The sequence below is a fragment of the Protopterus annectens genome, chromosome 5.part0 (assembly GCF_019279795.1).
Source record: "Protopterus annectens isolate FY-2018-M chromosome 5.part0, PAN1.0, whole genome shotgun sequence".
Taxonomy (NCBI): Eukaryota; Metazoa; Chordata; order Ceratodontiformes; family Protopteridae; genus Protopterus; species Protopterus annectens.
Window position 1 is genome coordinate 401,137,804 of NC_056735.1, and position 27,616 is coordinate 401,165,419.

Consider the following 27,616-nt stretch of genomic DNA (forward strand, 5'->3'; position numbering starts at 1 on the left):
ATGACTCTTTTTTCTAGCAATTGTGGACCTCTACAATTGCTTGTTCCCAGACACTGGGTGGAACATCTGGGATTTTGTTCACAGAATTAGGAGGGGAAGAGGACAGTATGAAATATCCTCTGGAAATGATGCTTTGTACCCATGTATCTGATGTTATGTTTAGCCAGGCTTCTGGGTACAAAGACAAGCGACCCCTGACTGCCTCCAGAGCCGAACAGCTGGGCCCCCTTTCAGGGGCACTGGTAGTGACCCCTGTCACCCTGTTGCTGCGGACCTCCTCTGCCACAGGGGCGGCGTCTTCCATTATAACCCCGTCCTTTGCCTCTAGAGGGGGTTTCTCCACGTGTCTCCCGAAAGGCTCCCTGTGCTTTTTGGAACCACATTTCCCCCCCTAGGGCCCATGGGGTAGGGCCAAGAAGGGGTAGAAAAAAGGACTCCAACAGCAGATAAGGTCTTGCCTTCCTGTTCACACCTGGTTAAAGTTTCCTTTACTTTAGGGCCAAACAGTGATGAGCCATCGAATGGGGTATTGGTAAAAGAAGACTTAAAGGGTTCTGCATAGGAACAGAGACACATCCAGGCTTGTCTTCGCAGAGCAATGCCCGAACTAGCAGCTCTACTCGAACCATCAGCTGCATAAGATATGAGATGCATGGACGAGTTCACAACTGAGTTTAGGGTAGCGAGCTGTGTGTTGACTTTGTCGGCAACCCCTGCAGCTACCGTACCCTGGAGAGTATCTCCTAGCTTTTTCAGGAGATCTCTTTGTAGTCTCGTAAAATGGGTTAAGTAGTTCGGTGATCGCAGAGAAAAAGTCACTGAACTAAACATGCATTTGCCATATCTATCCATGATCCTACCTAGAATCTCTGTTAGGAGGATGGATAGATGCGGATGTTTCAGACACTTCCTTTTTGGTGGTAGCTACCACCATGGCATCAACAGGCACTCCCTTAGTCAAAAAGGCCTTGTCCAATGGGGCAGACATGAATTTATTTGGCTTGCGAGGGACAAGTTCATGGCCTCTGGCGACTCCCACGCCTTACGAGAGATCAGTTCCATGAGTTCATCGTAAGGTGGAGACACCCAAGAAGTGGAAGGTTGAGACCCAAAAGCCTTCAAGAGCACGGACTCATCCTCAGTAGGGGTCTTGGACTGCCAATCACCCCTCTGACTAAGGATCTCTAATATCTCCGCAAAGGAGATATCCTCAGAGGGGGATCGAGGGGACCCTTCTGACTCATCCAAGTCCGTGTCAGATGTCAAAGACTCCTGTGGGGAGTCTAAGTGCCTCCTCTTGCACAGTCTCTTCCTGGGCACCTCCTCAGTGGGGGGATCTGGGGAGGTCTCAGAAGAGCAGGGGACTCCCTGTGGGGGTACTTGAGGTTCAGGGTCTCTACGCTTAGGGGAACCGGTAGACGAAGAAGCAGACACAGGAGCTTGAGAGGAGAGGGAAGGCAGAACCAATGCTGACATTGTCTTGGGAGACAGGACTCTCCTCATAGTATCGAAGGTAGCATGGCTCCGACGAGAACGGGTAGATGGACCCGAAAGGACCGTCCGATCCTTCCGCACCTAAACCATGGGTTCCAAGCCTGAGGTAGGAGCTGAGCTCATCCAAGCCGAAGCCCCGAGAGGAAGAGCCGGCACCAACAAGTCGGTCTGACTATCCTCCCCGGTCCCGATGGGAGAAAGTTGGCTCCTAGAGTCCTTGATTGGCACCGAGGAAATCTGAGTACATGGAGCCGATAACCCTGGTGTGGGTGTCGGCTCCAAAGGTTTAATAATCATCAGTTCAGGTTCCTTCGGCTCCAAGAGTGCAGTACGGCTTGGAGGAGGAGTAGACAAATCCAGTTCAATGGTCTTCGACACCGACAAAATGGTCGGGGCCAACAACAATTTGGCAAGTCCTGGTGCCTGTAAAAGCTTCTGCACTAGCCAATCCATGTCCAAATCCGAAAGGTTAACTGAAGGGTTAGAAGAATGCGCCGAAGGTGCTGACTGGAGCAGAGGAGGAGAAGAGGGAACCTCAGAGACTGGGAGCTGGCTCCGAATCAAAGGGACACTCGGTTCCGAGGTCTGTGGAACTGATGACCCTGTACCCTCTGAAGTTCTTGCCTTTTTTGCAACTTTGGAATCCACAGATTTTGAAGATTTGGAGGATTTGGAAGAAGTGCTAGCACCCTCCTGGCTACTCAACACCTCAGAAAAGGAATGCTGCAGTAATCCCCTGTCAATTAGCTTCCTCCTTCTCTCCAAGAGGACTCTTGAAGAAAAGGAATGGCAAATGCTGCAAGTGTCTTGGAGGTGTTTAGCCCCCAGACAGTAAACACATTGAATGTGCCCATCAGTGATGGACATTTTCTGCCCACAATCTGGGCATTTTTTTTAATCCCAATTTGGGATGGGACTTTTCCTTGTCATCCGACATACTCTAAACAGTACAAAACAAAACACAGTATACTGAAAAATAGGGTAAAGTCCTTTCTTTCTTTTAAGACCCCACACTAACTAAGGAAAGCAACGAAGCCCACACTGGGCACTATCTATGACAGAGTTAAACTATAAATTACAAATGCAGGGCTAAACAGGCCCACTGAGAAACCCTGAACTAGAAGAAAAAAGAGAGTATTAACTCTAAATAGGGATAAAAGGCCCACACAAAACAACTAAGCCAAAAGGGCACTAACTATCACAAACTACTAATTCTATTATTATAATTTTAACACTAACAAGAAAACTGTATATCTAGAAATATCTAATAGAAAAATGAAGATTTTTATCAAATTTTTCACAAATGGTCTGAGCTAGTTGGATCACCGAGATCTCTCTTGCCATGGCAAACTAGATCTGGGGTAATTCCAACAGTGCATTGTGGGATAAGGGACTTGGTCTCAAGCTACTGGCAAACCTTGAGCTTTGCTATTGGCCGTGTCGGCTCCGAACCCATCAGTGAGAATAAACGGCGAGATTTAACAAATTCACATCTGCTGTTTTTGCACTTTGTATATGTTAGCCATTGCAGTCAGCTATTTTAGATTCTCATTTTGTGTAATTTCAATGAGCTGATAAACTTAACCTTAGTAACTCTATTGTCATATTTTGTTTGAGACTGAAGGCATTCAGAGTTTTACAGAATAAAGTAAGCTGGGAGGGGACATTGCCCAAGTCATCTATTTTTACTGACAGCAGCTTTTACACATGGTTATAAAGTACACAGACTGAAGAAACATAAACCTTTGTCTCAAGGGAAGCATCCTGATCTTGCTAAATGCCAGCTTCTATAACATGTAATGTCAGGAGCAACATATATGGAGAAGTTGCTTCATTACTGCTACTCCAAAACTTTTCAGAAAAGGAAAGCCATGAGTTTCCTAAATCAAATGTTTCCTGTCTCTTTATCAAATAAATCTGTTCCCTTATATATATGCAATGGATGATCCTACTTATTTAAACCTTTTAGCGAGAAAAACATGCCCAGTTATGTGGTTCTATGGATAAATGTTTTTTGTTATCATTTTTTTTCTGTTTAGCTACAAGAATTGCTTTCAGAGTTTAGCATAAGTGTAGAGCCAGAGCACTTTTTAGTCCCTTGGAGTGCACTGTAGATATTCCAACTATCCCATAATGGAAGGTAAAGCATCAATATATCTATACAGTGTTTATTAGGACTGTGTGACCTTGTCTAACCTCCAAAAATGTGCATGTGTAGTAAATGTTGATCAGATGTTAAAACATCCCAGTTCCTCGGCTCAGAACAATACTTTCTATATTGTGCACTACATTCCTGGTCCAGTAGCATTAATTTTGAAACCCTACAATGTTTACTGGTGGTCCACAGAGGAATGTATCATTTTTGGTGGTATATTGCCAGTAGCAGCATCTCTGATGGTCTTTTGACAGTAATAGTATTTGAATGTAATAATAAGATAGCCCTGCATTCCTCCACATGTGCTTCATATCAAAGTATCTAGTCTGACTGTCTCTCTTTGTCTGTAGAGCAGCAAGCACACTGTATCAACACACAGGGTCTGACTGCCAAAGCAGCCACTATATTTGTGTAAAACAGCCAACCAACAATTTATATTTCAAGCCACAGGTAATGGTTCACTGCATTGATATCAGCTGAACCACCATAGTTCCAATGTTCTTAGCAGTAGTCAAAGTATTCACTGCAGCCCTGTTTTTTGTTGTAAGTTTGCAATATGCCAGATGTATCATGGACGAGAGCAACATAAACATTATTTCCTTTTTTACACCTGTCCCTACTTTCTGTTATAGGAAGTGGAACATTACTGAATACTCACTCTTTCTTTCCTTTTTTTTTTTGATCACCACACTCTTTATTCTACAATCTGAGACATAGTACTGGGAACTGCACAGGCCTTGGTTCTGAGGTGCTAAAAAAAGAATGAAATGAAAATAAAAACACGCAAACAGTTGTTACATAAAATAACTCTATATCCAGTAAGAGTGAAGCAGTCCAGTGCCCCAGTATGCATGAGTCTGTGCATATATTTGTGCTCATGTGCACTCGTGTGCAGGTATACACACACATGTGCATGTATGCACCCATATGCATACTGTCACATTCAAATGCACACAAACACAGAATACTTTTTCAGATTGCTGGTCTGAAGTGCTACTACACAGTTATACATTTGGTTGCTAGGCTATCTTTATTTCGCATAACTATAACCCCTTGCTGTTTATTAGATATCTCTTTATTCTCAAATGAAACTGCTGGGCCTATTCAGTTAATATACAGCATTACTAACAGTGCCTCTGCAAGACACTTCACCCTTTTCCAACCTTTGCAACACTTTGTCACAACTTTTCACATTTTACTTATGTTTATATAATGTCCATCTGCTTTGATGTGAGCAATGCAAATAATTGTGGAAATCAGAGTCTGCATTTCAGTTTGTCTTTTTCAGATAAATCATCATCAGTACTAAGAGACAGGAAGTTAACATGACATATCTACATTTTGCAGATTTCAGATGCTTGCACATATTTCTAGTTACTAAGATGGCAGCACACTTAGCCTTCAGCCTGAAAGGAATTAGAATCATTACCAAAACACAGATTTCTGATTGACTGAAATTCTAATGACTACTAGGATATTTTCCTGAGCTTCTCAATTATTTCAGAGCTAAGTACATACATCTGGTAAAACAATAATGAATCTCTCTCTCTCTCTCTCTCTCCCTGGGGAGTAAAAGTAGTGAGCAACCACAATTTACTTACCAACTATCTCAAACCTCACGTCTCTGACAAACAATTCCTCCCTCCAGGTTACAATATCCTACATGGTGACAGACCCAATAAAAAAGGTGGAGGTATTGCAATAATAATAATAATATACTCCAGTCGCCTCTCCCTGTCCCCTTTGTCTCACCCTCACCTTTCATTGCACCCAGCTGAACTGCTAATAGCAAACTGCAAACTTAATGATCATAAAACATTAACCACAACAGCAATATACATACCAGCCTGGTGACAATATCCTTAAATTAGAACAATCCCTCTCCTGGCTCACACATACCATACAAAATGAAACTGCTCTCCTGGGAAATGTCAATATCAACTGGATAGCACTAACTCCTAACACTCTAACCTGCTTCATTAATTTGTATGGCTTCACACAACCAATCTCTTCTCCAACCCATATTAAGAAACCAACAAGCCTTACTTCTATTTTTTTTCTTACTCAAAGAAATTTTTATTACATTTTTTTCCATATCTTCAAATAGATTGAACCATAAATAGTGAAACATAAAATAATACAACATAATCAAGTAGTCAACTATTTACAAAAGAAACTATATACAATTACAAACGTATACAATCTATAATATCACGTTTCCATATACAATATACAATTTGTATTAAGATACTGTTTGTTTTGTCCAATATTTCGTCAACTTTCTGCCAATAAGTGATGTATGATGTTGTCTTATCAGTTCTTTTCTTTATGGTTGCTACTTCCATTCCAGACACGGAGACTGCAATTTTCTTGAAATCCTGAAAAGTTGGTGGTGCTTTACCCCGGGATTCATGAAGCTCGGCGCAAGGCCGGTGTAAGGCTTGCGCCGGTAGTGCAGTGAATAATCGGCGTAGCAGCGCCATATGCATAGTAATGAGTGCGCGCCGCAACCACAGACACGTGCGGAGGGCACGTGAGCGAGCCCAAGTAGGATGCGGCCGTAGGCGTGGCCAAGCCGGCAGGCGATGAGCAACCTAAAGTGCTGACTTCCACAGGCCGCCTGCAATAGTTACCGCACCAGCCAGGGTCCGTGGATAATGAAACGTACGCAGACTATGCAACATAGTACCCGTTCACACAAAACGGAGAACCAAACATTAACCCATGAAGTCCAAAGTGTACCCGTTCAAGGAACAAAGTATACGCGTAATACCGTGTCCATCACGCAATGCACTGTCAGTGGGCATACACAGTGAAGGTGTACCGCAGCATGTCAGCGCGCCGCACCTACATAGAAGTAGCCACATGGGCATGGTCACCAGCAGTAGTGAGAGTACACAGCCGGGTAGCCGTGTTGATATAACAACAAGAAGGAAACTAGATACCCTAAACACAGACAAACATGTGCATAGCAACATGTACCACACCCAGCAACGTGCCCGTCACATACACATAGGGCGGCGTATGCCTAAGCGTAATATCCAGAAGCAGAACCCATGCATGCAAATGTAATACACAACAGCCCCGTCATAGCATGTAACCCGCACCCATGTACGACTGTGCACCCAACCCAGCTAGCAGCCTTGCGCAGCTACACACCTACACACAATGGGTATACCTGAAATGTAGTAAGAAGTATTGTCCTAGGCAGTGCCACGCGGGCAAATATGTACCCCACATGTTAACATCCCACCTCAGGTACAGATATCCAAATGGCTGCATGTGAATGTGTCGGCAGAATGTGTACATCCCGCATGTGGTATGGACCTGTCGAAACCCCATAGGTGTGCACACGCCACGGTGCCCATAACTGTGCACATCTGGACAGGGCAGTATGTTCAGCCACCGTACTGATGATTAGCTATGCAGACATGTCAAACAAAACACATATGGCAGAACATCTGCCCACCAAGCAGGACGCCCCAACAGGGTGCCACAGGCACAGAAGGTGAAGGTGGGACATCGCACGTTGAGAATAGCGTTGCCGGACGGCCAAATACCCACGGCCAACGCAAAGGATGGAATAACATGTATATGCCTGGATGAATGGGTATGTCATAGCATGGGAATAGGCCAAGCTATCCAGCATAATAGCCATGTGTACCAGATACAAACAGCCAGTAACACGCAGTAGTAATGCAGGAAGGCATACACGACTGTGGGAATAGCACAGGACATATGGCACGTGCCAAGTGTTGATGCATGACACAAATGTCCAGGACGGGGCTCCCTGCAAATAGGAACATGTGCCAACCCCACCCCCCACAGATGTACCGGCAGTGAAAACACATCCCAAACACACACCAACACTACCGTCCATCCCACGATAGCAATGGTGGCTGGTCAAAGACCACCATGACGCGTGCACAAACAGGGACACGTGTAACCGCTGCCCTAACAACCCCCCTCAGGCCAAAGAATAATAGTATGGACATATGCATGTAATGCTGTGAAGGATGTGTGGTAGTCCTCAGTATCACAGAGGTAGGTACACAGATACACTGTAATCAACCGTGACGCATGTGCACTGTAGACAGCATACCTGCAGGTAATACAGAGTTCAATCATGTGCCACAGAAATATACACATATGAATGAGGATAGGGATAGACAAGTGTGAATGGGACAAACTATGAACATAGGTTCATAGGTCCATAGGTACATAGTAGGCTATCTACCCAAGGGCAGCCATAACCCTAGGCCATAGTTATGTTGCCTTTGCCAACCCTCCAGTCTGGAGATAAAATGCCTATTATATTGCTGCACCTCTGTCAAGCAATGACAATGATGTAATCCCTGGGGTATATCCGCAATCCCCATCCATTGGACAAGATCCCCCTCGAACAAGGCCAGCAAGGTTCTCTGCCTCACATGTACTGGGATGTTGTTTCACAGCATAGTGAGTGTCTGGGTGATGTATCTGTCCCTCCAACACATTCTATCAATGACCGTGTCAAGGTTCACGTCACCTGCCCCTGTGGTTCTGAGGGATGTAGATCCATTAGGTGAAGCATAGTCATCAAATATGGGTCGCCATGGCCTCGTATGTCAGGCACAGGTCACCACTGAACAAGTGGTATGTGACTGAATGGAGCAGGAGTCCTTACAGTTGGGCAGCATAACACAAATACCTGACACCCTGCATCCGTCTGACAATGAACCTATGGGGCCTTCCCAGCTGCTGCAGGTGTCGGGTCAGATACCTTCCGAACGGGGCAATGTACTCAATCATAGGTCTAATGAGTAATGAGTACAAGGAGACGATGACCTACCCTGATCTAGATGTGAATCCCTGCACGATCAGGTGGGCAATGTAGAAGTTCTACCAAACCACGTTAGCAACGTGTGTGTCGAACGAATGGTGACTGACAACCTGGGTCCCCAGATCCCTGGTAATTCCCTCTTTGCTCAGTGGACTGCCACCCATATGGCGGCTAGGAGTGACCTTGTTCTTCCCGATGGGTATGACTATGCATTACCCGACAGTCAGCTGTAGGCCATGTCCCTGGCAGCAGATATCCATATCTGTGAGGCCCCTTTGAAGGATATCTGTGTCAGATGTCCGTCCCACTATGGCACCCAGTTCACAGTCATCTGCAAACAATGTCAGCCATAACCCCCCTGTGTTTGCTTGTACTTTGGAAATGTAGATGCAGAAAAAGAGTGGACCCAGGACAGAGCCCCGTGGGACACCGCCTGTGACTGGCAGTGAGTCTGACATGGTGCCAGCAACTATGACCGTGTGGGTTGTGTCACCTAGCCAGTTTGCAACCCATCCCGTGATGTACGGGTTCACATCCAAGCCGATGGGTTCATCAATGATACCCGAGGGGGGTATTGTGTTGAAGGCCTTTGCCAGGTCGAGGTAGGCTGTATGGACTGCCTGACCCTCATCAATGGCCTCGGTGACTGTTCCTAAAATGTCAACCAAGTTTTAAACGCATGATCTGCCCTTGACCAAGCCAAACTGGGTTGGATGCAAAGTATGCAGGTCCCCTATGTCGTCATCTATGAGCTCCAGTATGATCCTTCCCCATGTCTTTGCAGATAAGGCTTCTCAAGCTAATGGGATGGTAATAACCAGGGTCAGTGGAGGCACTGCCCCTGTGAAGTGGGACTACAGTCGCCGTGCGCCACAACTTGGGTACGTTACCTGAGGTGAGGCTAAGATTACACAGCTGTCCTAACTGTGGGTCTAATTCCTCAATGAGATCGTGGAGTACACAGCCGGGACACCATCCGGTCCCATGGATGCTGAGTTCACTACCTTGGAGAGAGCATGTCCCACCTGTGCGTAACAGAACATTCGGGGGCCACAATCTTCTGGTACAGACATCTCTCCATGTGGGGGTGGAGATGTCTTCACCGAACCTGTCAACCAGTATGTTGGCAATATGTGTATGTTCAGTAAACCTCACATCATTGTGAACCCAGTCACAGCATATCTGGGAGTTTCCTCCCAGGTGTCCAACATAGCTAAAGAAGGCCGTATGATTGTCTGTCGAGTCCTTGGTGATATATCTGTGGGACCTGCCCCGGATGATGTCATGAGAGCTTGTAGTCCTTCACATATAATGAGCAAGGGTGTCATACCTCACAAGGAGTCTGCTCTGTCTTGTAGTAGCTACCTCCTCTCATTGTAGAGCTTGTGTATGGCTAGGGTACACCACACTGGATGCTTGGCATTGGTACAAAGACCCACAGTTGGGTAAGGGATTTCCTGATCCATGCAGTCCTGTAGGTGCTGGTAGAAGGCATATGTAAGTGATGCAGTGGCTTGAGTAATGTTCCCCACTGGCTCAGGGGCCTTAAAGGAGGCCACACTAGTGTTTAGAAATGTGAAGTCGGCTCATGAGAAAGCCATATGTATGGTAGCCGGCACCACCCACAGCATTGTATGACAACAGCAGAAGCTAATGTCCAAATAACATAGTATTAACCTTATTATTAAAATATGTATTATTATGTAGTTAGTTATATGTTTCTGCTAATTACACTTGAAAATGTCCGGTAAGACTGGGCGAAAGTGCTCGTGATCTACCTGTTATGGTGGTGTCATTCTGACAATAAAGTGGCGATACTTCCCTATTGGGACTTCTGGGGATTATTTAAAGCAGTTGTTAACCTGCATCTCTGGATGTACACCATTTGGTTTCAGTTTTGAAAAACCTGGTTTTCATAGCACTACATAATATGGGTAGTCAAACAGACATCCGCGATTGGGGAACATACAGCAGCAGTCAAAACCACTGGCCACATGGACTCAGTCCAACAAGTTCTACACTTCACATATGCACATTGGTGTCCATTGTAGGACCCAAAAATTGATCCATACAGAATTCCATCCAGCTGTCACCGTTCCACCAGAAGACACGACAGCTGTGAGTACGGTACAGCTAGACATATGCACCACCAGCGTGTTTAAGGTTGATGACAAGTGTCCATGAAATGCAGGACATATGAACAGAAATCCCCAGATCGTCGAGTCCATAGAACTGCGTCCACATCCCAGTCCCGCACACATGAAGGATGTGTAATGGGTACCATCGAGGGTCGCAGCCATGGGATCCTGGTTATGCAGAAATGGGGCTCGGTGTTGTTTGGCAGATAATCCGTCGTCCCGCCCCGTGGGAGGGATGTGGGTGTAGCACATGCCTTACTCCCCACTAATAATGCAAATCATCCACCGGAGAATGCTAAATGCAGCTGTGAAATGTGTACAGCCCTATACCAGTGTCCAGTAGGCAATTCCCATGGATGGACAAGCGTACAACCAAGATGGCACCCATAACTGCAAACCTGGTGGAATTACACAGTTGCAGTAAGGCATAACACAGGAAATACAGATAGGGACTACAGTAGACACTCCCCATACAAAGTCAGAACGCCATGCGAATACCGGCATACACAGCACACAATCTGCCAGCAAGAAAATGGGGATCACTCGCTTCCATACCGCGGAACAAATGGGCGACCTGTGGAACACATACCAATGGCACAATAACAACATCTACTAGGAAGTTCATAGGATGGTTAAACTATGGCGTTCCCACTTATAAAGAACATCTGTCAATGAATAAATAGGATGTACATGTTTTGGTGGTGTTATTTTGACAATATAGTGGCGTATATTTCCTATTGGGCCTTCTGAGGATTATTGAAAGCAGTCGCTAACCTGCATCTTTGGATGTACACCATTTGTTTTCAGTTCTGAATAACCTGGTTTTCGTAGCATTACACAATACGGGTAGTCAAACAGACATCTGCGACTGGGGAACATACAGCAGCAGTCATACCCACTGGCCAGATGGACACAGTCCAACAAGTTCTACACTTTACATATGCACATTGGTGTCCATTGTAGGACCCCAAAAATTGATCCGTACGCTATATCATCCAGCTGCTACCATTCCACCCAGAAGAAGCGACAGCCGTGACTACGGCACAGCTAGACATATGCACCACCAGCGTGTTTAAGGTTGATGACAAGTGTCCATGAAATGCAGGACATATGAACAGAAATCCCCAGATTGTCGAGTCCATAGAAGTGCGTCCACATCCCAGTCCCGCACATGAAGGATGTGTAATGGGTACCATCGAGGGTTGCAGCCATGGGATCCTGGGTATGCAGAAATGGGGCTCTGTGTTGTTTGGCAGAACATCCGTTGTCCCGCCCCGTGGGAGGGATGTGGGTATAGCACATGGCTCACTCCCCACTAATAATGCAAAGCATCCACCGGATAATGTTAAATGCAGGTGTGAAATGTGTACAGCCCTATACCAGTGTCCAGTAGGCAATTCCCATGGATGGACAAGCGTACGACCAAGATGGCACCCATAACTGCAGACCTGGTGGAATTATACAGCTGCAGTCAGGCATAACACAGGAAATACAGATAGGGACTACAGTAGACACTCCCCATACAAAGTCAGACCACCGTGCGAATACCGGCGTACACAGCACTCAATCTGCCAGCACCAAAATGGGGATCACTCGCTGCCATACTGAGGAACAAATGGGCGACCTGTGGAAGACATACTAATGGCACACCAACAACGTCAACTAGGAAGGTCAGTCAAAACCTCCGGCTGGATGGACACAGTCCAACAAGTTCTACACTTTACACATGCACATTGGTGTCCATTGTAGAACCCAAAAATTGATTACTATGGAATATCATACAGCTGTTATTGTCCTACCAGAAGAAGCGACAGCCGTGACTACGGCACAGCTAGACATATGCACCACCAGCGTGTTTAAGGTTGATGACATGTGTCCATGAAATGCAGGACATATGGACAGAAACCCCAGAGTCCCGAGTCCATAGAAGTGCGTCCACATCCCAGTCCCGCACACATGAAGGATGTGTAATGGGTACCGTCGAGGGTTGCAGCCATGGGATCGTGGGTATGCAGAAATGGGGCTCGGTGTTGTTTGGCAGATAATCCGTTGTCCCGCCCTGTGGGAGGGATGTGGGTGTAGCACATGCCTTACTCACCACAAATAATGCAAAGCATCCACCGGATAATGCTAAATGCAGGTGTGGAATGTGTATACAGATAGGGACTACAGTAGACACACCCCATACAAAGTCAGACCGCCGTGCGAATACCGGCGTACACAGCACCCACTCTGCCAGCAAGAAAATGGGGATCACACGCTACCATACTGTGGAACAAATGGGCGACCTGTGGAACACATATTAATGGCGCACCAACAACGTCAACTAGGAAGGTCATAGGATGGTTAAACTATGGCGTTCCCAATTATAAAGAACATCCTTCAATGAATTAGTAGGATCGACATGTTTTGGTGGTGTTAGGTATGACAATACAGTGGCGGATATTTCCCATTGGGGCCTCTGAAGTTTATTTAAACCAGTTGCTAACCTGCATCATCGGATTCACACCATGTGGGTTCATTTCAGAAAAGAATGGTTTTCGTAGCACTACATAATATGTGTAGTCAAACAGTCATCCGCGATTGGGGAACATACAGCAGCAGTCAAACCCACTGGCCAGATGGACACAGTCCAACAAGTTCTACACTTTACATATGCACATCGGTATCCATTGTAGGACCCCAAAAATTGATCCGTACGCCACATCTACCAGCTGCGATCGAGCGACCTAGAAGGAGTGAACAGCTGTGACTATGGCACAGCTAGACATATGCACCACCAGCGTGTTTAAGGTTGATGACAAGTGTGCATGAAATGCAGGACATATGAACAGAAATCCCCAGATTGTCGAGTCCATAGAAGTGCGTCCACATCCCAGTCCCACACACATGAAGGATGTGTAATGGGTACCGTCGAGGGTTGCAGCCATGGGATCCTGGGTATGCAGAAATGGGGCTCGGTGTTGTTTGGCAGATAATCCGTTGTCCCGCCCCGTGGGAGGGATGTGGGTATAGCACATGCCTTACTCCCCACTAATAATGCAAATCATCCACCGGAGAATGCTAAATGCAGCTGTGAAATGTGTACAGCCCTATACCAGTGTCCAGTAGGCAATTCCCATGGATGGACAAACGTACGACCAAGATGGCACCCATAACTGCAAAGCTGGTGGAATTACACAGCTGCAGTAAGGCATAACACAGGAAATACACATAGGGACTACAGTACACACTCCCCATACAAAGTCAGACCGCCGTGCGGATACCGGCGTACACAGCACTCAATCTGCCAGCAAGTAAATGGGGATCACTCGCGTCCATACTGCGGAACAAATGGGCGACCTGCGGAATACACACTAATGGCACACCAACAACGTCAACTAGGAAGGTCATAGGATCTGTAAACTATGGCGTACCCACTTATAAAGAACATCCTTCGATGAATTAATAAGATCTGCATGTTTTGGTGGTGTTAATCTGACAAGACAGTGGCGGATATTTCCTATTGAGACTACTGAGGATTAGTTAAAACAGTTGCTAACCTGCATCATTACATTAACATCATTTGGGTTCATTTTAGAATAACCTGGTTTTCATAGCACTACATAATATGGGTAGTCAAACAGACATCCGCGATTGGGGAACATACAGCAGCAGTCAAAACCACTGGCCAGATGGACACAGTCCAACAAGGTCGACACTTTACATATGCACATTGGTGTCCATTGTAGGACCCAAAAATTGATCCTTACGGAATACCATTCAGCTGCTATCATACTACCAGAAGAAGCGATAGCCGTGACTACGGCACAGCTAGACATATGCACCACCAGCGTGTTTAAGGTTGATGACAAGTGTCCATGAAATGCAGGACATATGAACAGAAATCCCCAGATTGACGAGTCCATAGAGGTGCGTCCACATCCCATTCCCGCACACCTGAAGGGTGTGTAATGGGTACCGTCGAGGGTTGCAGCCATGGGATCGTGGGTATGCAGAAATGGGGCTCGGTGTTGATTGGCAGATAATCCGTTGTCCCGCCCCGTGGGAGGGATGTGGGTATAGCACATGCCTTACTCCCCACTAATAATGCAAATCATCCACTGGAGAATGCTAAATGCAGCTGTGAAATGTGTACAGCCCTTTACCAGTGTCCAGTAGGCAATTCCCATGGATGGACAAACGTACGACCAAGATGGCACCCATAACTGCAAAGCTGGTGGAATTACACAGCTGCAGTAAGGCATAACACAGGAAATACACATAGGGACTACAGTACACACTCCCCATACAAAGTCAGACCACCGTGCGAATACCGGCGTACACAGCACTCAATCTGCCAGCAAGAAAATGGGGATCACTCGCTTCCATACTGCGGAACAAATGGGCGACCTGCGGAACACATAACTAATGGCACACCAACAACGTCTACTAGGAAGGTCATAGGATGTTCAAACTTTGGCATTCCCACTTATAAAGAACATCCTTCAATGAATTAATAGGATCTACATGTTTTGGTTGTGTGATTGTGACAATACAGAGGCGGAAATTTCCTAATGGGACATCTGAGGATTAGTTAAAGCATCTGTTAACCTGCATCATTGGATTTACACCATTTGGGTTCAGTTTAGACAATCCCGGTTTACGTAGCACTACATAATATGGGTAGTCAAACAGACATCCATGATTGGGGAACATACAGCAGCAGTCAAACCCACTGGCCAGATGGACACAGTCCAACAAGTTCTACACTTTACATATGCACATTGGTGTCCATTGTAGGACCCCAAAAATTTATCCGTACGCAATGTCAACCGGCTGCGATTGAAAGACCCAGAAGAACTGACAGCCGTGACTACGGCACAGCTAGACATATGCACCACCAGCGTGTTTAAGGTTGATGACAGGTGTCCATGAAATGCAGGACATATGAACAGAAATCCCCAGATTGACGAGTCCACAGAGGTGCGTCCACATCCCATTCCCGCACACCTGAAGGATGTGTAATGGGTACCGTCGAGGGTTGCAGCCATGGGATTGTGGGTATGCAGTAATGGGGCTCGGTGTTGATTGGCAGATAATCCTTTGTCCCACCCCGTGGGAGGGATGTGGGTATAGGACATGCCTTACTCCCCACTAATAATGCAAATCATCCACCGGAGAATGCTAAATGCAGCTGTGAAATGTGTACAGCCCTATACCAGTGTCCAGTAGCCAATTCCCATGGATGGACAAACGTACGACCAAGATGGCACCCATAACTGCAAACCGGGTGGAATTACACAGCTGCAGTAAGGTATAACACAGGAAATACACATAGGGACTACAGTACACACTCCCCATACAAAGTCAGACCGCCATAATACCGCATACAGCACTCAATCTGCCAGCAAGAAAATGGGGATCACTCGCTTCCATACTGCGGAACAAATGGGCGACCTGCGGAACACATAACTAATGGCACACCAACAACGTCTACTAGGCAGGTTATAGGATGTTTAAACTTTGGCGTTCCCACTTATAAAGAACATCCTTCAATGAATTAATATGATCTACATGTTTTGGTTGTGTGATTGTGACAATACAGAGGCGGAAATATCCTAATGGGACATCTGAGGATTAGTTAAAGCATTTGTTAGCCTGCATCATTGGATTTACACCATTTGGGTTCAGTTTAGACAATCCCGGTTTGCGTAGCACTACATAATATGGGTAGTCAAACAGACATCCGTGATTGGGGAACATACAGCAGCAGTCAAACCAACTGGCCAGATGGACACAGTCCAACAAGTTCTACACTTTACATATGCACATTGGTGTCCATTGTAGGACCCCAAAAATTTAACCCTATGCAATAGATACGAGATGGAGCGAGCGACGCTGAAGGAGTAACAGCCGGGACTACGGCACAACTAGACATATGCACCACCAGCGTGTTTAAGGTTGATGACAAGTGTCCATGAAATGCAGGACATATGAACAGAAATCCCCAGATGGTCGAGTCCATAGAAGTGCGTCCACATCCCAGTCCCGCACACATGAAGGATGTGTAATGGGTACCATCGAGGGCTGCAGCCATGGGATCGTGGGTATGCAGAAATGGGGCTCGGTGTTGTTTGGCAGATAATCCGTTGTCCCGCCCCGTGGGAGGGATGTGGGTATAGCACATGCCTTACTCCCCACCAATAATGCAAATCATCCACCGGAGAATGCTAAATGCAGCTGTGAAATGAGTACAGCCCTATACCAGTGTCCAGTAGGCAACTCCCATGGATGGACAAACGTACGACCAAGATGGCACCCATAACTGCAAACCTGGTGGAAGTACACAGCTGCAGTAAGGCATAACACAGGAAATACAGATAGGGACTACAGTACACACTCCCCATACAAAGTCAGACCGCGAATACCGCGTACACAGCACTCAATCTGCCAGCAAGAAAATGGGGATCACTCGCTACCATACTGCGGAACAAATGGGCGACCTGCGGAACACATACTAATGGCACACCAACAACGTCAACTAGGAAGGTCATAGGATCTTTAAACTATGGCGTTCACACTTATAAAGAACATCCTTCAATGAATTAATAGCATCTACATGTTTTGGTTGTGTTATTTTGACAATACAGTGGCGGAAATTTCCTAATGGGACATCTGAGGATTAGTTAAAGCATTTGTTAGCCTGCATCATTGGATTTACACCATTTGGGTTCAGTTTAGAAAAACCTGGTTAATGTAGCACTACATAATATGGGTAGTCAAACAGACATCCGCGATTGGGGAACATACAGCAGCAGTCAAACCCACTGGCCAGATGGACACAGTCCAACAAGTTCTACACTTTACATATGCACATTGGTGTCCATTGTAGGACCCAAAAATTCATCCGTACGCAATGTCAACCAGCTGCGATCGAGAGACCCAGAAGAACTGACAGCCGTGACTATGGCACAGCCAGACATATGCACCACCAGCGTGTTCAAGGTTGATGACAAGTGTCCATGAAATGCAGGACATATGAACAGAAATCCCCAGATTGTAGAGTCCATAGAAGTGCGTCCACATCCCATTCCCACACACATGACGGATGTGTAATGGGTACCATCGAGGGTTGCAGCCATGGGATCCTGGGTATGCAGAAATGGGGCTCGGTGTTGTTTGGCAGATAATCCGTTGTCCCGCCCCGTGGGAGGGATGTGGGAGTAGCACATGCCTCACTCCCCACTAATAATGCAAAGCATCCACCGGATAATGCTAAATGCAGGTGTGTAATGTGTACTGCCCTATACCAGTGTCCAGTAGGCAACTGCCATGGATGGACAAGCGTACGACCAAGATGGCACCCATAACTGCAAACCTGGTGGAATCACACAGCTGCAGTGAGGCATAACACAGGAAATACAGATAGGGACTACAGTAGACACTCCCCATACAAAGTCAGACCGTCATGCGAATACTGGCGTACACAGCACTCAATCTGCCAGCACCAAAATGGGGATCACTCGCTTCCATACCACGGAACAAATGGGCGACCTGTGGAACACATACCAATGGCACAATAACAACGTCAGCTAGGAAGGTCATAGGATGGTCAAACTATGGCGTTCCCACTTATGAAGAACATCCTTCAGTGAATTAATAGGATTAATGTCAATTGACCATGGAATACACCTAATCAACATCAAAGAACCGCTGGCACCTTATGGCACACAATCCAAAACACACATAGGTAGATGAAACAGTCAACGTAGACATTGTCCAGGACAGGTCTCAAATGGTATACAAAGGTTCATTCATAGACATGTAAGCACTTTCACCCGTAGGCTCCGTCAGACTTACACATAACATAAAAGCATCCAGGCTTTAAATATCCCCCCTTACACTTTCATTGGTTAATTTTTCAGCAAACAATGAACATGTAACCACAGCATATAAAGCACAGACGCAATGTTAACTACACACACATATATTAACATCTCCAAAAACATCCTATTAACACATGTATTATATGATATTGTACTATGCCTAATACTCATCAATCAAAGATCTAACAATATATATAGAAGATATGCATATCATATCAATGTAATACAGTGGTACACAACTGAAAGAGTGGGCTAATGTGTGTTAACTGTATATCTGTACCTAAACTACATTCCTGTTACGGGGGTTTAAGCCACCTGCTTCTCAAAAGAGGCTTCATCAGTGTTTAATCAGTCAGCCCTGGTGTGTGGTCAACCCTCCACCTAATAACCCATCTAAATCCGCATTCCAAAGCGTAGTTGATGAGGTCCCCCCTCTGGTATTATAACCTAGCCTTCGTAAAACACTGAATGTAGACGTATGCCTTGTGATGTGCTCATAGCCGGCCGTAGGCATACAGCAATCCTGCGGCTGCCTAGGGCGCCGCACTAGTAGGGCCACCTGTCTAGTAGGTATGTCATGTAGGTATACCAGGATGGGGGCACCATGTGTTGTGGTGGTGGGCGCCATGGAGCCCTATAGCCTAGGGCAGTGGTCGATCTAAGGCCGCTGCCGTAGGAGGGGTAGTACGGTCTGCAGGTATGTGCAGAAGTGCACATGAAACAGCGGTCCACAAGGATTACCCATAGTGGCGACACCTGCACAGATGGCCATAGCGGGACACACACACGACCATGCATACAGCACAGTTAGACATACACACACCATAAATAGGCAATTACACACAAGGTTTATGGCGTGTACGGGTACAGTGTCAGTACAGCAAGGATAGCTGTCTGCCGTGATATCCAGCAGGTGTCTCTTGGGTGTTCCGGAATATGGATGTTGCATGGACAATGAGTGGATATGCATCGTACCACAGTTCTATGTGTCAGCCGTGCAAATATGCGATACATGGGACAGACAGCTGTCCATGCAAGAGCAGTGCTATGGGCACAACATAGGTATGTAGATATACAACGACAGAGATACAGACGGACACATGTGGCAAGCCCGTGAGTGTAACGTACACAGCACCACCCCACCACACCATAGCAGGGTGCACGTGGAGAACACGCTACGGAGGTCGCCAACCACAGCAGGCACACAGGCAGTCCACGAGCTGCGTCTCACCATCCACAAACACAGGGATGGTGGCAGGATATGAGTGTTCTGCAGAAACTCTAAAGCCATACCCTATGAACCCATGCAGCTGGGAGCATAGACACACACACACATGTGGCAGGCATGGTGATTGACCACATCCCCACATACCCAACCGCACAACAGTATGACACAGGTATGGAACGCGCTACGTGGACCACCGAACACAGCACCGTCAGGGGCACATGTCCAGGTGGGTGACAACATCCGTAAAGGAATAGTCGCCGATAGCCAAGGTATGTGTTGCTGCCGCCTAAAATAACTACACTCTACTAGGGAAGCTGTGAACACACACACCCCACACACATACGGGGAAGGGCCGGGAGTCAAACCTACGCCTACCTACATGAATTCACTACAGCATGATGCATTTACATAACGCGCTACCGAGATTACTGAGCGCAGCGCTGTCAGAGGCATACTTCTAGGCGGGTGACATCACCAGTAAGGGAATAGCTGACAATAGCCAAGGTATGTGTTGCGAAGCGTCTAAAAGCATGTTTATCTGCAGAGGCAGCTGGAAACTCACACACACACACACACACACACACACACACACACAGGGAAGGGCCGGGAGTCGAACCTATGCCTACCTACATGAATTCACTACAGCATGATGCATTTACAGAACGCGCTACCGAGATTACTGAGCACAGCGCTGTCAGAGGCATACTTCTAGGCGGGTGACATCACCCGTAAGGGAATAGCTGACAATAGCCAAGGTATGTGTTGCGAAGCGTCTAAAAGCATGTTTATCTGCAGAGGCAGCAGGAAACTCACACACACACACAGACACACACACACAGGGAAGGGCTGGGAGTCGAACCTACGCCTACCTACATGAATTCACTACAGCATGATGCATTTACAGAACGCGCTACCGAGATTACTGAGCACAGCGCTGTCAGAGGCATACTTCTAGGCGGGTGACATCACCCGTAAGGGAATAGCTGACAATAGCCAAGGTATGTGTTGCGAAGCGTCTAAAAGCATGTTCATCTGCAGAGGCAGCTGGAAACACACACACACACACACACACACACACACACACACACACACACACACACACACACACACACACACACAGGGAAGGGCCGGGAGTCGAACCTACGCCTACATGAATTCACTACAGCATGATGCATTTACAGAACGCGCTACCGAGATTACTGAGCACAGCGCTGTCAGAGGCATACTTCTAGGCGGGTGACATCACCCGTAAGGGAATAGCTGACAATAGCCAAGGTATGTGTTAAAGCGTCTAAAAGCATGTTCATCTGCAGAGGCAGCTGGAAACACACACACACACACACACACACACACACACACACACACACACACACACACACACACACACACACACACACACACAGGGAAGGGCCGGGAGTCGAACCTATGCCTACCTACATGAATTCACTACAGCATGATGCATTTACAGAACGTGCTACCGAGATTACTGAGCACAGCGCTGTCAGAGGCATACTTCTAGGCGGGTGACATCACCCATAAGGGAATAGCTGACAATAGCCAAGGTATGTGTTGCGAAGCATCTAAAAGCATGTTCATCTGCAGAGGCAGCTGGAAACACACACACACACACACACACACACACACACACACACACACACACACAGGGAAGGGCCGGGAGTCGAACCTACGCCTACCTACATGAATTCACTACAGCATGATGCATTTACAGAACGCGCTACCGAGATTACTGAGCACAGCACTGTCAGAGGCATACTTCTAGGTGGGTGACATCACCCGTAAGGGAATAGCTGACAATAGCCAAGGTATGTGTTGCGGCGTCTAAAAGCATGTTCATCTGCAGAGGCAGCTGGAAACACACACACACACACACACACACACACACACACACACACACACACAGGGAAGGGCCGAGAGTCGAACTTACGCCTACCTACATACACATGGGGCGACGGCATGGGAGGCAGAATGTGGACCGTCGTGTGTGTCCACCCACACAACAGCAACCCGGCCATGCCACAGACGTGGCAGTTGCGAAGGGGAAACAGGCATGCACACGGGGTATCAATGCAGACGGGCGGTGTGCACTGTACTGTGTGTCCATCTACACAGCTGCTTACTGGGCATGCTCAGACACTTAGAATCGGCACAGTGCAGACTTGCATACACATGGGGTGACGGCATGGGAGGCAGAATGTGGACCGTCATGTGTGTCCACCCACACAACAGCAACCCGGCCATGCCACAGACGTGGCAGTTGTGAAGGGGAAACAGGCATGCACATGGGGTATCAATGCAGACGGGCGCAGTGTGCACTGTACTGTGTGTCCATCTACACAGCTGCTTACTGGGCACGCTCAGACACTTAGAATCGGCACAGTGCAGACATGCATACACATGGGGTGACGGCATGGGAGGCAGAATGTGGACTGTCGTGTGTGTCCACCCACACAACAGCAACCCGGCCATGCTCACACACGTAGTATGTGCTACGCACCATCCGGCATGCAGACGGAGTGCACACACCGCAAGTCACGGCCAGGTAAACCCATACACACGCACAGGGTGGACACACATGCAGTCACACGTACACACACAGATGACAGCACAGGTGTCATGGGTGCAGGCTGAACATGTACACACCGTAGTGAGCACTGTAGCTGCTATGCCAGCACCATGTCATCGGTGCAGCAGTATGCCTCACGGTCCAGCAACTGCATGTGACATATGTCCAGAAGACTATGTGGTGGTGTACGTCCGTCGTGCAGAGTACACATGTACTATCAATGATCCCACAGGTGTGATGTAGTCCACCCGTACCGGTATGGCACGCCACGCCCCTTTGCATGGTATGGCTCGCACCTGTTGCCCCTGGTCTTCAAGGGTTTGGCTAAGGCACCTGCCACCCCCACAGTGCCCACTGCAGGCACGGCTGGAATGATAAACCTACCACCCTACACTACAAACCTGGAGAACACACAGGGTAATACTGCTCACTGCCAGTGGTCTACGGCCAAGCTGCACACCCTCAAATGCCCTCCTCAGTATGGAGGACATCGATGTCAGTGCTGTGACTGAAACATTGATCAGGGCTGCTGAGAGCACACCAGCACTATCGGGTCATACCCCACATCACGCGTTCAGGACCATAACCCGGACCTAACACAGAAGGAGGGGGAGTCTCCATTTCCATGAAGGGTACACACACCTCCATGTTGCCAGAGATGCACGTAGCAGCGGGGAATATCCAGGTGCAATTAACCATGGGTAGGACTGCCCTACAGTTTGTTGCATGCTACAGACCACCCTCCCAAACCCAGGATACCTGCACAGCCTTCCTGAAGACACTGGTGAGTGTGAATGCTCTCACAACACCGTCATATTGGGTGACATCAACCACCCATACATAGACCGGGAACATTACCCAGGACACAACACCCTACACCAAAGGTCCCAGGTGTTCATACACCTGAATGCTGTGGAACAACCATGCACCATACCCACATGGGGGGGACGTATACTAGTTCTGATCATCACACATGGGGACGATATGCTCCACACAGGATGTACATCCCTCATTGGTGATGTCAGACCGTATAGTGAACCCACTGGAGATCCGCATCCTGCACCCAACACCGGCATGGGAGACCACAGTGACGACCTCTCCACAGCGAACCACACACGTCATACGACCGGTGTGGTACCCTACAAGGCCTCCATGCCAGTGGTAAACACAGGCCACACTGCTGAAACCCTTACAAATGCCTTCTATGAGCACCCCCAGGAATGTCTGCACCAAGTGATCCTGATAACACCAGGACCTTGTCCACTGAAGGCAGGCACATGGTCTGATGGACCCCAGCCATTGACAAACCGTACAACTAGAGGTGGAGCTAATACATGACAGAGCAATATCAGTACCAGGGAAGGCATCACTGATTAATACCGGCGTTAACATACGATCACTCATACAATCATCCAAGGCCACCTGTGGGAGTGGTACTGCAAAGGACACATAAGACAACCATAGGGCCTTCCTTAGCTGTGGTAGGAACATGGGTGGGAGCACACAGTCATGGCCGGAATTACTCCAGAATGGTACAATGATCACTGAACCCACAGACATTGTCAACAAACCAGCGGACATGTTCCATGCATACATCTACCCTCCCCCCCCCAAGAGGGGACGTATCCATCCCACCAGAGTCTAGCCTCCCAAACATCCCGTATGCCCAGGAGAGAGCTGATATCTGTTAAGCAGTGAACACAGCATCAATGGGACCAGATGGTGTCCCTGGCTGTGTGCTACACAACCTCACTGAGGCCCTCACCCCACACATAAGGCCGCTGTTTCATCTTAGGCTTACTACGGGCTACATCCCCGATGGATGGCATACGGCAACTGTGGTCCCACTACACCAGGGTAGTGCTCTTATGGACTGTAGACATCCCTGCCCTATCAGCTTGACAAGCCTTGTCTGCAAAGCTGTGGGGAGGTCCATACTGGAGCCCATAAATAAAGACATTGGTGTACAGCCAATACCGGAACATACCCACATCGACTTAGTCAAGGACAGATCCTGCCTCCCAAACCTGCTCGACCTGTCTGGAGGAGTCACTAAGGCCACTGATGGGGGTACGTCGGTTTGCACAGACTACCATGACCTGGCGGGAGCGTTCAAACCACACTCCACATGGGCATCATGGAAAGGCTCACCAGCGTACATGTGGAGACATATGTCACACGATGGTTTGCCAACTGGATGGAGGTCACACCACACAGGGTTTGTGTTCCTGGTGCCATGTCAGACTCCAAGCTGTTGTCGAGTGGTGGCCCACAGGGCTCAGTCCTGGGCCCCCTCCTGTTCGGCATTCAACTTTCCAATGTGCATGCAAACATAGGGGGATTGGGGCAGACATGGTATGCAGATGACTGCACACTGGCCACAATACTCAACACCCCATCAGACACGGACATCCACCTGGGGTCTCATAGAAATGGATAACTGGTGCCAGAGCCATGGCCTGATGCTACATGCCAGGGAAGGTGTAGACCTACCCATTGGGAAAGACATGTTCACCCCGACTTACCATATAGGTGGTAATCCATTAAACATGGTGGACATGATCAGGGACATGGGTACCAAACCTGTCGGTAACCTCTGTCGACACTCACATTGCCAATGTGGTTGGGAAGACATTCCACTGTGGCCACCTGGTCATGAAGGGATTCACATCCACATCAGGGGAGTTCATTGTACCCCTGTACTCTTCACACATCAGACCAATGATTGCGTACAACGCCACATCTGGGATGTACCTAACCTGACACCTGCAGCACTCGGAAGGACATCAAACGTTCCACAACACAGGGATAAAGGTGCTGAGACATGTGTCACACGCTGCCCGACCGAGGGGACTCCGGCTGTATACCTTCTCAGCCCGTCTGCTCTGTGGTGATCTGTGCCTGACATACACAGCCATGTCCGACCTGGGTGACATGGACATGTTCCACCTCCTAGGCTCCAAGCAAACACGGGCACAGAAGCAACCGACAGAAACCTCAACACGGACATAAATAGGACGTGCTGGGGGGACAGGGTCATCGCCCAGAGACCCCCTACAACATGGAAAGGATTCCCAGCCCATGTGAGGCAGAGCCCCTGACTGACTTTGTCCAAGAGTAATCCTGATGTGTGGATGTGTGATCGTAGGTATGCGCCAGGCATCATCTCTGTGTCACTGCTGGACAGAGGGACAGCGGAGCGATGGATGTAGTATCCTCATCCTAAGGGGTGGCGAAAGCCACACACACTCTGGCTAGGCTTACACATGCCGTAGGGCACATAGCCTGGTATGTACCTATGCGCCTATGTGCCTATGTAGGGGCCCATGCAGGTTGCGGGTACCTGTGGTATGCTGATATTGCCAGATGTGCCTGTGGGTAACCCACAGCTACACGTGGGGGACTGATAACAGTGCTCCCAGTAGGCACATGCAAGTACACCATATTTGGCATACATGTTAACAGAACCAACATGGTGCTACACATGTAACCTCCACGCATACCGTGTACACAGATCAATGTATGCTGCACCTGCACTACATGGTATGTCTGCTGCATGATGTCAGTACACAACCCACGTCACATACGCACCTGTCATACACAACCACTGCAACATACACATCGCGCACTATGCGGACACAGGTATCACATACACCTCTCACTATCTTGTCCACCCTGTGCATCAGAATATGTTTGCATAACCGTGCACCGATGGTGTGGATCACGGTGCTGCAGCAGAGGCTTCATCATATGCACAGGGTGATATGTGTGCCAGGGGCATAGGCTGTACCAATGGATGACATCATGTGTGTGTGTAAGGGCCGGTGCATTTACTGGGCATGACTGTGCAGAATGCATGTGGATGTGGTGGAGCCCTACAGTTGTGTCTGCTGTGTGTGGGTATGTGTGTACACAGTTCAGCCATCTGTGATGCCTACATGGGGTATACTTGGCAGCCCCAGACTGTACAGTGCAGGTTGTATGGCTCACTGTGTCCGCCATGTTCCCGCGTGACCCGTGCCTGCCTGGGGTCGCACGGGCACTACCGGGTGGAGGTATGGAGTGGCCACTCTCCGATGACACATGTCCGCTGGAACCGTGTCCACTCTGGGACCGGCCAGGGCCATCCACGTGGCCTGCTGTGTCCTGGTGTGGTTGGTGTAGCACCAGCTGCACTGCTGCTGCTACCAGCACTGTGTGAGTGGGCATGAGAGGTAGCACGCACACGTCGACCTGCACTAGGTGGTGTTGCTGGCCTACAGCCACGTGTCCTACGCCTCACCCCTACCAGGTGTTCCAGCACAGACAGCTCACGCGGATTGACATGCCTCGGTCGAGGATTCCAACCATCTCACCTAATCTCCTATCCAGAACATCGGCAAGCTGCTGTTGAGCATTCGCCAATGACTGGATGTTCTCATTTAAGGAACGGATTGCGGCCCTCTGCAGCCTCTGCCCTTCTTGGTTCTGCCGTTCGGCACGTGCCTGTGCCGCCATTACAGTCTGAAACATGCGTCTGGTGATACCAGCTGCTGCACCCTGTATGGCAGGTGCATATCTACCAGAGCTCCTCCTACGAGCAGCACCAGCCACATGCCTGTGTGGCACATCACCAGTCATTACACTGGCAACATGGTGTGTACCCGCACCTTCTGTAGCCACCACACATTCCTGCTCAGTGCCAACAGACGCTGACTGTCCTTCCTCTATGGGCAACGGTGATGTGGTATGTGTCGGCATCTGAACCGTGTGCGAAGATGAAGGGGACATAGGTGGGATGTTAAACAATGGCACAGCTTCTGCCCGTGACGACCCTGCCTGTGCCTCATGCATATGGTCATCGCCGCTAGTATCTGTGGGGACACTAGCATCAGATGGACCGCAGGAGGGGAACGCACCTACAGCACCTGTGAATACAAAGACATACTGTAAGATACATTACACACACGCAGACACACAATGCAGACACACACACACACGCAGACACACACACAGACACACACACACACACATGCGGGGACACACACACGCTGACACACACACGCAGACACACACACATGCAGACACATCATGCATGTGATATTGCAGATGGCATGCAGCATTCCCACACCACAGCTCAGTGAATGCAGGCCAGACATTAATAGTGGTAGTATGCATACTGCCCTGGGGTGCACACTACATCAAGCAGGTGTCATTTCAGTAGGCTTGCAGTACACACATTCATGGTAGTTTGCATGCATCACCGTGATACACCGTGTGGCCACAGGCGGGTTAACAGTACACATGGCTGGATCACTTTGTCATGTACACGCAAACATGTCGCGATA

At 48.1% G+C, this 27,616-nt stretch overlaps 1 protein-coding gene across 3 annotated transcripts in view; it reads right to left on the bottom strand.

Annotated features, from left to right (window-relative positions):
• Window positions 1-27,616, bottom strand: part of F5 (coagulation factor V) — a 1,256,984-nt gene that overhangs the window by 960,158 nt on the left and 269,210 nt on the right. For 2 of the 3 annotated variants that reach the window (XM_044072364.1, XM_044072362.1), the window contains one exon: window positions 4,308-4,400. The exons of the other annotated variant lie outside the window; for it this stretch is intronic. In XM_044072364.1, coding sequence (XP_043928299.1) covers window positions 4,308-4,400 — 93 coding nt within the window. The remainder of the gene's footprint in view (window positions 1-4,307; window positions 4,401-27,616) is intronic. 3 annotated transcript variants of the gene reach the window in all.